Below are 12187 nucleotides of genomic sequence, written 5' to 3'. Positions count from 1 at the left end.
ATTATTAAAAAATATCGATATTATTATTATATAATAATTTTAATTTCAAAAAACATATCATTCCACAAAAGATATATTTTTAAAGACAATTTTCCTATATTTTTTAATATTAAAAATTAGAAATAATTGATGATAATAATTAACAAATTTCGAAAAGTGTAAATATTTTAATGTTTATTATACAATTAAGTAGAATAGAATATAGAATATTGTTAATAAATAAGAATTTATTTTTTAGATATTATTATTTATTTAACAAAATTTTTTGAATGAAATAAAAATTAATTTTTTATAATATATTTATATAATATTTCTTATTAAAATATTCTTTTTATTTTGTAATAGAAATGAATTAAATTAAAAATAAAATTGCTAGCATTTATCATGTATAGTTATTTATAAATAATTTTTACTTATATTTGATATTTATCCTTATTTACTATGTACAGTTGTTACAATTATTTATTTTAAATATCATATTATTTATCATTAAATGCAATTAGACACTATTATAATTCTCTTATACATAAAAAATTTTATGTTGAGAAATAGTCACATTCATAAAATTTTAACGTCCAAAAGTTCCATCCGAAAGAGGAGTTACTTTTTGTTGTATTATTTTACCATAACCTCCTCTCCCACTATCAAAATCTGATCTATATTCATCTCTTACCTATAATAATATAATTTGTTTTGTATAATATTTATAAAATATATAGTGTAGTACAAAATAAAATATAATTATTATATAAAATTATTTACTTGTCCTCCAGTTTTTCCTCTTCCATATTGTCTGCCTTCAATAAAACCAGCATCCCAATCAGTTCTAATTATTCTATCATCTAAACGTGTTCCATTAATATATCTCATACAATTTTCTGCATCAACTCTTTGATAATATTCAACAAAACAAAAACCACATGGTGTTTTTTTATATTTGTCTAGTCCCATAATAATTCTTCTAATATCACCGCACTTTGAAAATAACTCATATATTTGTTCTTCTGTAGTATAAAATGATAAATTTCCAACATATAAAGTTGTAGAATTTCTTAATAATCTGTCTTGTTCAGCTCTTGAACCCTGTAATCATTATTATGAAAGAATATAATATTATGATTAAAGAATATTAAAGAATATAATATTACATTATATAAAATAAAATAAATATTAACATTTTTTTAAAATATTAAGAAAAAATTGATAGTTTAAAAATTGAATCTAACCTTAAAATGTTGATCGCGATACGAACTTAATTCAACAGAAGGTGAATTTGATGGATTTAATTTTATTGTTGCCATTTTAAATATTTTAACAAATCTTTTATCGATTTTATCACCTCCTTCAACTTTTCTTTGTAAATCCAAACATTCGATTTTATTTAATAATACTAGTAAACATTATTGAACGCATATAAAATATTAAATATTCTTGAAACATCAAAACTGCCATCTATCCATAAAAAAAGTAAACGAATATCGAAATTATACGATTTGACATTTTAAATTAAATTCAATTAGGATTATTCATCATCAATAATTCTCAATGTAATTAATAACATTTTTATCTAAAACACAAATTAACAATTTTGATAATCAAAATTAAGTTTAGATTTCATGAAAATAAATATATTCAGTAAAATATTATAAATTAAAACTTAGCATCAAATCTCAATTGAAAATTTATAATCATGTAAACATAAAAATATGCATGTCAATTTACAAATTTAAATATTTTTTTAAAAAATTATGATATAGTGTTACCTTTCTTTCAAATAAAATATCTGTGTTGCAAATGTCATTATTACGGTTTTCCAATAATTGCGGAAATGAAGAATTTTAAATTATAAATTTTTCTGGACTCAATTAAATTACGGAAATTGATTATATCATATAATGCATATAAAGAGATATATTTGAAATATTTGAATATTTTTAAAAATATTTCTATGCTTTTAAAATGAGTGGTAAATTAAAAATTTCTGTTAGTTCATGCGAAACTGCAATTTCTAATTCGTCAAGAGTCAGTTCTAATACCAAAACTAAATGTTGCCAATTATTTTTAAGTTGTTTTAAAATTAATCGTAAAAAAGAATCTTTAGAAGACATCGTGGATGATAATATTAAAGAATATGATTATATTGTTGAAAAACTCGTCGTAAAACGTGTGCCTTTTGTTCTTTTCTCAATGCCAAAAAATGTCTTGGAAAATAAAATTAATTCTGAGACTAAAAATAATTTCAATAAAGAAACTCCACAATCACAAACAAAATTAACTACTATGTATTCAACTGCATCTGAAACTCAATCATTATTATATTATTCCGATAGATTTGATCAAAATATATCATTGGACATTTCTAATAAATGTTCACATCCTGATACAAATAGAGCTTTATTGAATGAAAGAAATAGAAAACATACATTCTCTGATAATTATCATACTAGAATAACTGAATTGATGAATACTTTAAGTAGTCTCCATCCAAATTTGAAGGAAGAAGAAAGATCACCAAAAGATCCATATCCTTTAAATATATCACAAAATAAAAATATTTTATCTACAAAAATGTCTCTCAAAGAATTTTTAAATAAAAATAATGAACATCAAATGAAACAAACATTCAAATCACAAACTTTTGTTCAAGAACCATTTTTAAAGAAAAGAGGTTTATATTTTTATATATATATATATATATATATATACTTTTACAAAAAACTGATAATAAGTTTGATATTGTTTCAGAATCTAGAAATGTAAATTGCTCTGAAATTAAGTCAAAAGGTGATAAAGAAATTTATTGTTTAAATCAAATGAAATACATAACATTGGATGATTTTCAAGATAATTGTGCTTCTATTGAAAAACCTATTATTCAATCTGTTCATAAAATATCTTGTAATTCTACAAATTTTGTAAAATCAATCATTAACACAAATCAAATGAATACAGAAGATTACAAGTCAATTAATAATCATTTGCAGTGGAATCATCAATCATTAATAAATCAGTCTAAAACATTATTGGAAAATATTAAAAAAACTGATACATCAAAAATAATATTAAGATGGAATATCATTTTAAAGCATTATAAATCAAAAACATACTCTTCTAAAACTTCTCAAAAATTGAGTAAATATTTTAATATAAGTTAACAAATACAACTAAGTCATAATTAGTTTCATAATAAACAAATAAAAAATTTTTAATTTTGTATGTTTATTTTATTATTAAAATTTTTATTTTTTTGCTTCAAAATATTAAATAAGAAATAATAAAAAAGAAAATAAAAATATATTTTTTGTTTTCTATTCTAATTCTTTGTTTTCTTTAATCTAAATTGATAGAGCACACGTACTAGTGCTTTTATTTTATAAGATTTTAAAAATCTGTAAAATATTTCAAAAATATAAAACTTTAAATTTTACTTTTAAGTAAGTTTTGAACAAATGAATTTTAAGACTGACATTTTTGAATTTTATATATCAAAATTTATATAAAAATATAAAAAGAATCTAAAATTTTTAAATTTTAATATTCAAACTAGAGCTTAGCCTTTGTTAGTTACTTTTAATTATATATAGTTAGTTACTTGTGTCTAAATTATTTATAAATTATAATATTTATGATTAACAAAATATATTTAAATTCAAATATTAAATTATTTAATTATTCAAATCAATTAAATCAATTTGATTTAACAATTAAAAACAATAAAAAAATTTTCTATTCTACTAATAATTCACTAGCAATTGTTAACCAATAGTTAGAATTCCGGCATGTCACGTGAACAGTTTTGTTTACCTTGATTGACTTGATCCATTAATTCACATAGGAAATCTATGTTATTAGACGAATAACTTCATTTAGTGTAATAATTCTAGATCTGTATTATCTAATAGTTATTTATGAAATAAGCAGAATATAATAATTTGTTTTTAATTTCTTTTGGTATTAATAAAATCAATTAAAATGGTAAATGAAGTATAATACTATATAAATATTTTTAAATACAAATGTGAATATTGATATCATAACCTCATGAATGTAAAATTTAAATTTAATCAGCGTTGAACAAATTATATAAAAAATTTTTGATATTGTTTTTAAAATTTTTTTGAATATTTTAATAATTATAATAAAAATTTCAATAGAGAAAATACAATTCTTAAAATTTTTTTTATTCTTAAAAATTAAATTTTTCGTTATTTTAAATTAAATTAATATTTATCATATATTGTTAAACTTATTAATTTTTGTTAAAATTATATTATATTAATTACATACATTTTTTTTTTCAGACGATTGGTAAAAATAATAAAATGCTACAACATATCAATTATAGAGTCAGAATTATTTTGCAAGATTCAAGGACATTCATAGGCACATTTAAAGCCTTTGATAAACATATGAATCTTATACTTGGTGATTGTGAAGAATTCCGTAAAATTAAACCAAAAAATACAAAACAACCAGAGAGAGAAGATAAACGTGTATTAGGCTTTGTACTCTTAAGAGGAGAAAACATAGTTTCTCTCACTGTAGAAGGCCCTCCACCTCCAGAAGAAGGATTACCTAGAGTACCTATTCCTGGTGCAGCACCTGGACCTGGTATGGGTCGTGCTGCAGGACGTGGTATGCCTGCCAATGTTGCTGGAGTACCTGCTGGTTTACAAGGTCCTGTCAGAGGTGTTGGAGGTCCTTCACAACAAATAATGACTCCTGGAGGTAGAGGTCAAGTTTCTGCACCACCACAAATGCATCCAGGTGCTCCTCCACGTATGCCAGTTGGAGGTCCTCCACCTGGAATGATGGGTCCACCACCAGGCATGATGGGTAACATTTTATAGAATTTTGTTTAAAGGATATTTACAAAAAATTAATTTTTTTTTATATTTAAAAAATTTATTGTTTATAGGAATGCCACCGGGAATGCCACCTATGGGACGTGGAGGTCCACCAATGGGACCACCTGGAATGAGAGGTCCACCTCCAGGTATGATGCGTGGTGGACCACCTCCTCGTCCATATTAATACCTTTTAATATACTACAATGTTGTAACTAATGATAATAAAGGTCACTTTTATAATATTATTATTGTTTTCATATTTTGATATAAGTACATAAGATAATTACAAGATACAGCTATTATACATATTCTTAAATCCTTATTAAAAGAAAAAGGAAATAGAGCAATGAAAAATATATAATTGGGAAATAATTCTTATTTTTGTAGAAATATCAAAATTATACAATCATATATGTAATAAACTGCAATAAATTGAAATATATGTAATATTGCACATTTTTTTAATTAATAGATTTAATTTTTGTGTAATAATTATTTATGAACAATAAATATGTGAATGTTAATTTTTTATACAAATATTTATTATATTTCAGCCATTCCATTAAAAATTCAACTCATAAATTAATTAAGCTTACATTTAAATTTCTTCATTAGATATTATAATTCTTAATTTTTAAAGTTTATGAAAATTTGTTTTTTATTTTTTAAATTAATACAAATTTTTTATTTTGAATAAATTATATTTAATTGTGGAATAGCTGAATATTAAAGTTATATACAGGAACATTTTATTAAATGAACATTATGTTCTTCTAATGACTTATATAAATAATTTATAATTTAGAAATTTATCATTTTTTTTAATTTATATATTTTTTTTAACGAAATTAAAATTTTTCTTATTTTAAAGAAACGTCCATATTTATCATTATTTTAAATTTACATTTCTAAATATTTTATTAATAAGATTCATTAAGTCATTTCTAAAAACCTAAAATCAGAATCAATACAATCATCTTAAAATTTATGATTTTTAGATTACTATAATATTAGTAATATGATTTTATAGTACTATACATATAAGATTTACTTAACATCCTACTTAGATCTTTAAAGATTTTGTTTATATCTTACATGCATTATGTTAATGATATAAAGCGTGAGCAAATGTCAGAATCATAAACTTTTCTATTTAACGTATATATGTATATCATATGTGCAAAATTTCGTTGCGTGCTCGATTTGGCTGCAACAATAAAAAATATGTAATATCAGTTTTAGTAATTACGCAAAAAAGAAATTCTACGTTTATTAAACATTACTAATATTTTTTTAAAATCTGATTACCTAAGCAACTTCAAAAAAAGAGATTATTAAATGTAAAATTAGTTCTTGATTAGGTACATAGTAATTAGTACCTTAAAATGCAAAATAGATAATATAATACTAACTATAAATGAAATTTTCTATTAATAGCATTTTTTAAAAAAATATATGAATTATAATGTAATTTAATAATGTATTCAATGTTATTTAATATATTAATATGATTACATAATTATATCATTCTCTTTTTTTCATTTATCTTTGTAAATTTAAACACGAAGTAATATAATATGACTTAATGAATATATTTATACAAAATTTGAGAAAAACTTAAATAATATGAATATTAAAATTATTGTCAGTAAGGAATTACATCATACAAAATATAAAATTATTATCTCATCGAATTAAACTATATAATTGAAAATTTTTTATAATATTTATGATATAATTCATAGATTTATTGTTAAAATTTATTGTTAATATAATAATTAATAGATTTCTTTTATTAAATGAATAATTGCCAATAATTTATAAATTTGGCACATATCAAATATATATATTATAAATATTTAAACAAATCATTTTTCCATATTTCTTATTAAATGAATATTAATTTTATAAATTAATTAAATTACAAGAAATTTATTTTTTTAAAAGAATTAAAATCTGTTAAAGATTAAATACACAGGAATATATACAACATATTTAGTCTTTCTTTATTAAAATTTGTTTTAAGTAATGCATATAGCAAGAATTTTTTAATAAATTATTATGATTATAAATTTCAACATAATTTTGTAAATTGAATTATTCAATATTTTCAAAATTAATAATTGTAATTTTAATTCTATGTTCCAGTATTTATTTTAAAATACACAATATATTTAATAAGGATGGAAAATTAAAAAAAATTATTCGGATCAAATGCAAAACTTGTCGAAAATGATTTAAACAATATAATAAATTATTTAGATAAAAAAATATAAACGACATTTTGTGATGTTATAAAAAAATAAAAGTAATACTAAAACGTGAAAACCATCAAATAGGATTTCATCGATTTACCTTATATATTTACATTGCAGTTTGAATTTGAAAATATTTGTTTATTTTTTGAATATTTCATAGGATCTCCATATATAATTCGTTAAATAAAAATGTATATTTGCATACATATTTTTACTTTCCTTAAAGAGAAAAATATGAATTAATCGCAGCATAAACAATAACAAAATATGAAGTACGTTTTAGAAAATAATTTTTAAAAAATTAAATTTATAAAGTAATAATTCTCTGCCTTCTTCTTTTTTCTTTTTTTAAATTACTAATAAAAAAAAATTTTAATTTGTTATGCATGCGTCAATTTTTATTCATTTTGTAAGAACTTTGCAAATAGTGTTTAATTCTATTCAAGAAGCATATATTTTTTTGGGGTATATTTCAATTCGCAAAATAGTTTGCACATAAAACATATTATTAATTTACAATGAACAATTTACAAAAAATCTTTAAAGTAATTATAAAGTTAGTTGATGGTATTACATGCGCTTTTTAACACAACAATTTCGTATTACATTTCGATAATTTCAAACTGACCTGTGTGTCTCATCTTTAACAGTAGTAATTACAGCATCGGTTTTTACAATTAGCTCTTTATCCTGTACATGTAAATCACTGTTACTTGGTTCCTTTGAAAGAAGAGCATTAGTATTTTGTATCACAGTCTTAGATTCAGAGGTAAGAACATTAGATGATTCAAGGAGATGAGAGAGTGCCTTATTTTTTTCCAGAACATCCTGTCGAAGATTGAACATAATTGTATTACCAGACTGAAAATATAAAATTTGTATTATTGATAAATATCAATTTTTGTTTCTTTTTATTTATATATATATTTTATTATAGATATTACTCAATATTTAAATGTCAAATTATCAAATTTTATATTTTATAATTAAATATAAACTTATAATTAGAAAGATCTATATAACGCCATAAAATATTGTTTATTTCAAAAAATATACAGATATTAATAAATTATTATAAGTTTGTAAAAATATAGTTATTACCTTTATATTGGATGTTATAGATTCTGTATGAGACGAGTTTGTTGTGGATAATACAGTTAAACCTTGATCTCCATTATTCAACGTAACGTGACGCGGTACTACATTAATGGAGGTGTTATGTTGACTCGTGACACACAAACTTTTTCCACCCATTATTACTTTTCCTAATACTTCCTATAATATATAAAGTTACATTATTGTTATATTTAAAATATAAATCACAATAATTATTATTTTATAGATTAACGTACCTTGCCTGCTTGAGAAAGAGTTACACCTTTGGTTTGACCCTTTTGTATAACAATCACATTTGTCTTAGATCCTAACTTCGTATCAGGATGATGAGATATATTTACAGTTTTATTAGAATTTAATGTAACACCCTAAAACATAGATATCATATTTTTATATTCAAATTTAGTATTTTTATAACAATATTTATATATAATTATTATTTTTTTTAATTGTACCATCTTGGCAGTGGTTTGATTATTGAGCGTTGTAGGTAATTTTTTACAAGTTAACGTTGTTATCTGCTTAGCTTGAGGTGGTCCTGGTCCATTAGAAACTGTTGTAACAGGACAAACAGTCATCAATCGATGTGAATTACCTAAGAATAATTCCAAAAAAAATAAATTATATAATTATGATTTCCAAATTGAATGATTGATTGAACAACACTCACTTGAAGTAATAGTTTTAGTTATTGGAGATTTTACATTAGAATGTATTACTGGCACAATACGTTTTGTATTGCTTGTAATTGAATTTGAATTTTCTGAACATGATGCTTTTTGTAAATTATGAGATATAGACGATATTTTAGGACCTAAAACATTATGAAAAATTAAAAATTAAAAATAGAATTAAAATTCAAGTAAATAATATGTATATTCTAAAAAAAATGCATTCTTACTTAAATTATCTTGTATAGATATATCTTGTATATCAGATTGAAAATTATTTCCTGATGCACATGATACATTGCCAGACACTAAAATTGCTGGTCCAATTTTTGTATTAAGTTTATTTTGTGTTGTAATAATTCTTCCTTTAGCTTTTGTAATATTTGTTGTACCTATTGGGATTACTGTATTCATAAAATTACTAGATGAAATTACCGAATGATTACTTTCACTGTCTTGCACTGCTAATTCCTTAGATTCTGAATTTAATATTATTGAATTAAAAAATGTTTAGTTTAGAAAAAATATATCACTTATAATTAAAAATAATTACCTGAATCACTTTCTCCACAATTAATATTTAATGGTATTATAGTGACATTTTGATGCTGTAATGAATTTGTAGGCATTCGTGATAAATGAATAGTATTTTCAAATGATCCTTTATCAGTAGTACCATGATTAATAGCTCCTATTGAACTTGAAGATACTACCAAAACCTACATCAAATATAAAATTATTAAAATTATTAAAATTATTTATTTTTATTTTTTAGCTTTTATTTTTTAATTACTTTATTTGGAAGTGTTGGTGAAAGAGGAGAAGAAGGTTTACGTTTTTCAGAAACAATATATTTTTCACTGCCATCAGAGGTATTGCTTTGATTATTAATTTCCTTATTCCTATCTGATTCAGTAACCTATGATATAATACATAAAATAATTAAAATAAAATTAAAAATATTTTTGTCATATAAATAAAAGAATAATTTAAATTACCTCAGTTAGAACATTTTCATCACTTAATTTATCTTTATTAGATGCAATCTCATGATTATTAAAAGAGTTTTCTTGTACTTTAATCTTCAAGGGAGATTCATTTCTAATATCTATAGAAACAAACACAAAAGTAATGAATTCTTTCTGATATAATTATTATGCATAAAAATATTAATTGATTAAATCTGCTTAACTTACAGTTCTATACCCATACACTATTTTATATAGACTAAAACCACACATTTACCAAAATAGATAATATTTTTCCTTAAAACCTTTTGCATCCTCTGTTTTCTCGTGAACAGGAAGATTCCTTTTGTTTGCTGCTACTGTTGCAAGGGATAAACTATTTGCTAATGTTGTGAATGCCGATCGAGCCTTTAATCTTGGCAAAAGTGGAATAGCACGACGACCTTCAATAGTCCAATCAGTACCAGTATTTGGACCATTTAATCTATATAACAATAGTTCATAAAGTAAAAATAGTTTTCAAATATAAAATATAAAATTTAAAAACACATTATCTATGAAATAAATCAAATTTGATTTGTAAATTTGATGACTATCTTAAAAAAAAAAAAAATAGACAATTATATATTTAATATAATAATTAATAATATATTTAAAAAGTAATATTTTATATAATAAAATCTCATATAATTATTTTGCTATTATATATATGTCATCTAAAATAATAAAATATTATATCGATTATATAATAATTATGATTAAATAGTTCTTAAATAAAATTATTGAAGGATTCATTCAAATTTTCTAAGATATATATTGCTTCAAAATAAACAAAATAAACAAAAATAAAAAATTTGATTCTGAAAATTTGCAGTAATTTAAAAATATTTTAAAAATCTTTATATTAATTAATATAAAAAAAATAGAATGATAAACAAATGCTTACTGTTCAGCTATTGTTGCTAATTTTTCATCATTAACAGCTCTTCGTACTTCAGCACGATGTCGCTCATTAGAAATATGTAAAACTTTAGCAAGTTCTTGTAGCAACTTTTGTTTTTCACTAGTAAATGGACCTTGAGCACGTAAGACAGACACCATATTTCCATAAGCTTCTAATTCTATATTACAAAAATATTGATTTTAATTAACAAATAAAATATATAATATTAATATATAATTATTTAAAATTATATAATAGTCTAAAATTTAATAAAAAAACATGTTGTTATATATATATTGTTAATAATCTATAAAAAAATTTTAATGTAATAGTGTAAATTTTAATGTAATAATGTATATTTTCAATTAATTTAATAACTTTTAATTAAAATAAATCAATTTAAATTTAATAAATATATATTATGCAATATTTAATTTTTTATCTATTATAATACTAATCATAATAAAAATTTACACATTATGTATCATTTCAGACATACATACGTTTAATAATTACTAATACATTTAATAACATCATCAATAATTATGAGAGAATTATCTAAAAAGATTTATTAAGCTGTATGGTTTTTATTTTAAATTACATAAATTACAAAATACATTTAAATATATGTAAATTTACTTATTTTCTTAACATAAGATAATTTAATGCAAAATTAGTTTTTGTATTACAATGAATTGTTTTGAATAAAAATTTGCATAAAATAATTATAAATATATTGTTAAAAATAAAAACACAATGGATAAAATCCTAGTTATATTCAATAAAAAATACATACATTTTTCATACAACACTAATAAATTTTAATACATTCACAAATAATGATAATCAAATACAGTACTTTCAGTTTCTATTTATATGTTTAAATTATATAAAATATAATTATTATAATATTTAATATTTATTTAAAAATTAAAATATATTTTTAAATATATAATAATATTGTTATTATAAAACGTTAAATATTAATGAAGCAAGAAAACAATTATTCCAGACATAACCTTACCTAAACATCGTAAACATTTTCTACATTCATCACGAGTCATGTTTTCGTATCTCATCGGCCACATGATTGCATGATTTAATCGTTATAATACACGCCATAAAATGTGATAACTATTTGTACACTTTTCCCACATTTTCGATGTTTCGTTGACAGTATGGTAAGTTGTAGATGAAGTTGCCGTATAATTATTCTTATTGTAACTGGTTTTTGTTGTGGTGTTGGTAATATGATAGTAGTAGTATTGGCAATGCGTTGGCTAACTTGAACTACAAGTATATTAACTTAAAATGGCAGAATCAAAAAAAAAAAAAAGAAAAATATTATAAATACTAATAAATTGAATTTTTTAAAATTATA

General features: G+C 21.4%; 4 protein-coding genes across 16 annotated transcripts in view; 2 read left to right on the top strand and 2 right to left on the bottom strand.

Annotated features, from left to right (window-relative positions):
* LOC102678085 (rho-related protein racB-like) overlaps positions 1-3195 on the top strand; it is a 10182-nt gene extending 6987 nt beyond the window's left edge. For 10 of the 11 annotated variants that reach the window (XM_031513005.1, XM_031513001.1, XM_031512999.1 and 7 more), the window contains one exon: positions 2746-3195. In XM_031513005.1, coding sequence (XP_031368865.1) covers positions 2746-3155 — 410 coding nt within the window. In that variant the 3' untranslated portion in view covers positions 3156-3195. Of the gene's footprint in view, positions 1-1698; positions 2669-2745 lie in introns of those variants that run through there. The other variant, XM_031512998.1, reaches the window with a different exon arrangement.
* On the bottom strand, positions 379-1470 carry LOC102673777 (nuclear cap-binding protein subunit 2). Its single transcript, XM_006620871.2, has 3 exons — positions 1227-1470; positions 763-1083; positions 379-673 (listed from the first exon to the last, which is right to left on the bottom strand). Exons 1-3 carry the CDS (start codon positions 1299-1301, stop codon positions 569-571), a joined length of 501 nt encoding a protein of 166 aa, XP_006620934.1. The 5' UTR covers positions 1302-1470; the 3' UTR covers positions 379-568.
* A 550-nt stretch (positions 3196-3745) lies between the features above and the next one.
* LOC102673914 (small nuclear ribonucleoprotein-associated protein B) lies at positions 3746-5095 on the top strand. Its single transcript, XM_006620873.2, has 3 exons — positions 3746-3975; positions 4302-4836; positions 4919-5095. Exons 1-3 carry the CDS (start codon positions 3973-3975, stop codon positions 5032-5034), a joined length of 654 nt encoding a protein of 217 aa, XP_006620936.1. The 5' UTR covers positions 3746-3972; the 3' UTR covers positions 5035-5095.
* Positions 5096-5899: 804 nt separating this feature from the next.
* Positions 5900-12100, bottom strand: LOC102673617 (BRCA2-interacting transcriptional repressor EMSY). 3 transcript variants are annotated; one of them, XM_031513013.1, is made up of 13 exons: positions 11831-12059; positions 10810-10984; positions 10141-10347; positions 9894-10003; positions 9689-9814; positions 9449-9614; positions 9126-9374; positions 8895-9038; positions 8680-8819; positions 8461-8592; positions 8210-8383; positions 7737-7969; positions 5900-6057 (listed from the first exon to the last, which is right to left on the bottom strand). In XM_031513013.1, the coding sequence occupies exons 3-13, from the start codon at positions 10175-10177 to the stop codon at positions 6000-6002; spliced, it is 1569 nt and encodes a 522-aa protein (XP_031368873.1). In that variant the 5' UTR covers positions 10178-10347; positions 10810-10984; positions 11831-12059; the 3' UTR covers positions 5900-5999. The 3 variants fall into 3 exon arrangements, with proteins under 3 accessions (XP_031368873.1, XP_006620933.1, XP_031368872.1); XM_006620870.2 differs by having other exon boundaries at positions 5902-6057; positions 10169-10347; positions 11831-12100; XM_031513012.1 differs by lacking the exon at positions 5900-6057 and adding an exon at positions 6834-7327 and having other exon boundaries at positions 10169-10347; positions 11831-12100.
* Between the last annotated feature and the right edge of the window lie 87 nt (positions 12101-12187).

The sequence above is a fragment of the Apis dorsata genome, unplaced genomic scaffold (assembly GCF_000469605.1).
Source record: "Apis dorsata unplaced genomic scaffold, Apis dorsata 1.3 scaffold_553, whole genome shotgun sequence".
In the NCBI taxonomy this organism is placed as follows: Eukaryota; Metazoa; Arthropoda; class Insecta; order Hymenoptera; family Apidae; genus Apis; species Apis dorsata.
This window is presented reverse-complemented; position numbering and strand designations above follow the sequence as displayed.

Bases quoted from the DNA above. Each gene is read 5' to 3' on its own strand.
- LOC102673914 (XM_006620873.2), top strand. The intron at 4,837-4,918 runs GTAACATTTTAT...TATTGTTTATAG, and splicing joins TCCACCACCAGGCATGATGG to GAATGCCACCGGGAATGCCA.
- LOC102673617 (XM_006620870.2), bottom strand. From the start codon at position 11,894: ATGTGGCCGATGAGATACGAAAACATGACTCGTGATGAATGTAGAAAA. The intron at 9,815-9,893 runs GTAATTTAAATT...ATTATATCATAG, and splicing joins ATGAAAATGTTCTAACTGAG to GTTACTGAATCAGATAGGAA. The intron at 7,970-8,209 runs GTAATAACTATA...TTATATTTTCAG, and splicing joins CTATAACATCCAATATAAAG to TCTGGTAATACAATTATGTT.
- LOC102673777 (XM_006620871.2), bottom strand. From the start codon at position 1,301: ATGGCAACAATAAAATTAAATCCATCAAATTCACCTTCTGTTGAATTA. The intron at 1,084-1,226 runs GTTAGATTCAAT...TAATGATTACAG, and splicing joins ATCGCGATCAACATTTTAAG to GGTTCAAGAGCTGAACAAGA. The intron at 674-762 runs GTAAATAATTTT...ATATTATTATAG, and splicing joins GAGGAAAAACTGGAGGACAA to GTAAGAGATGAATATAGATC.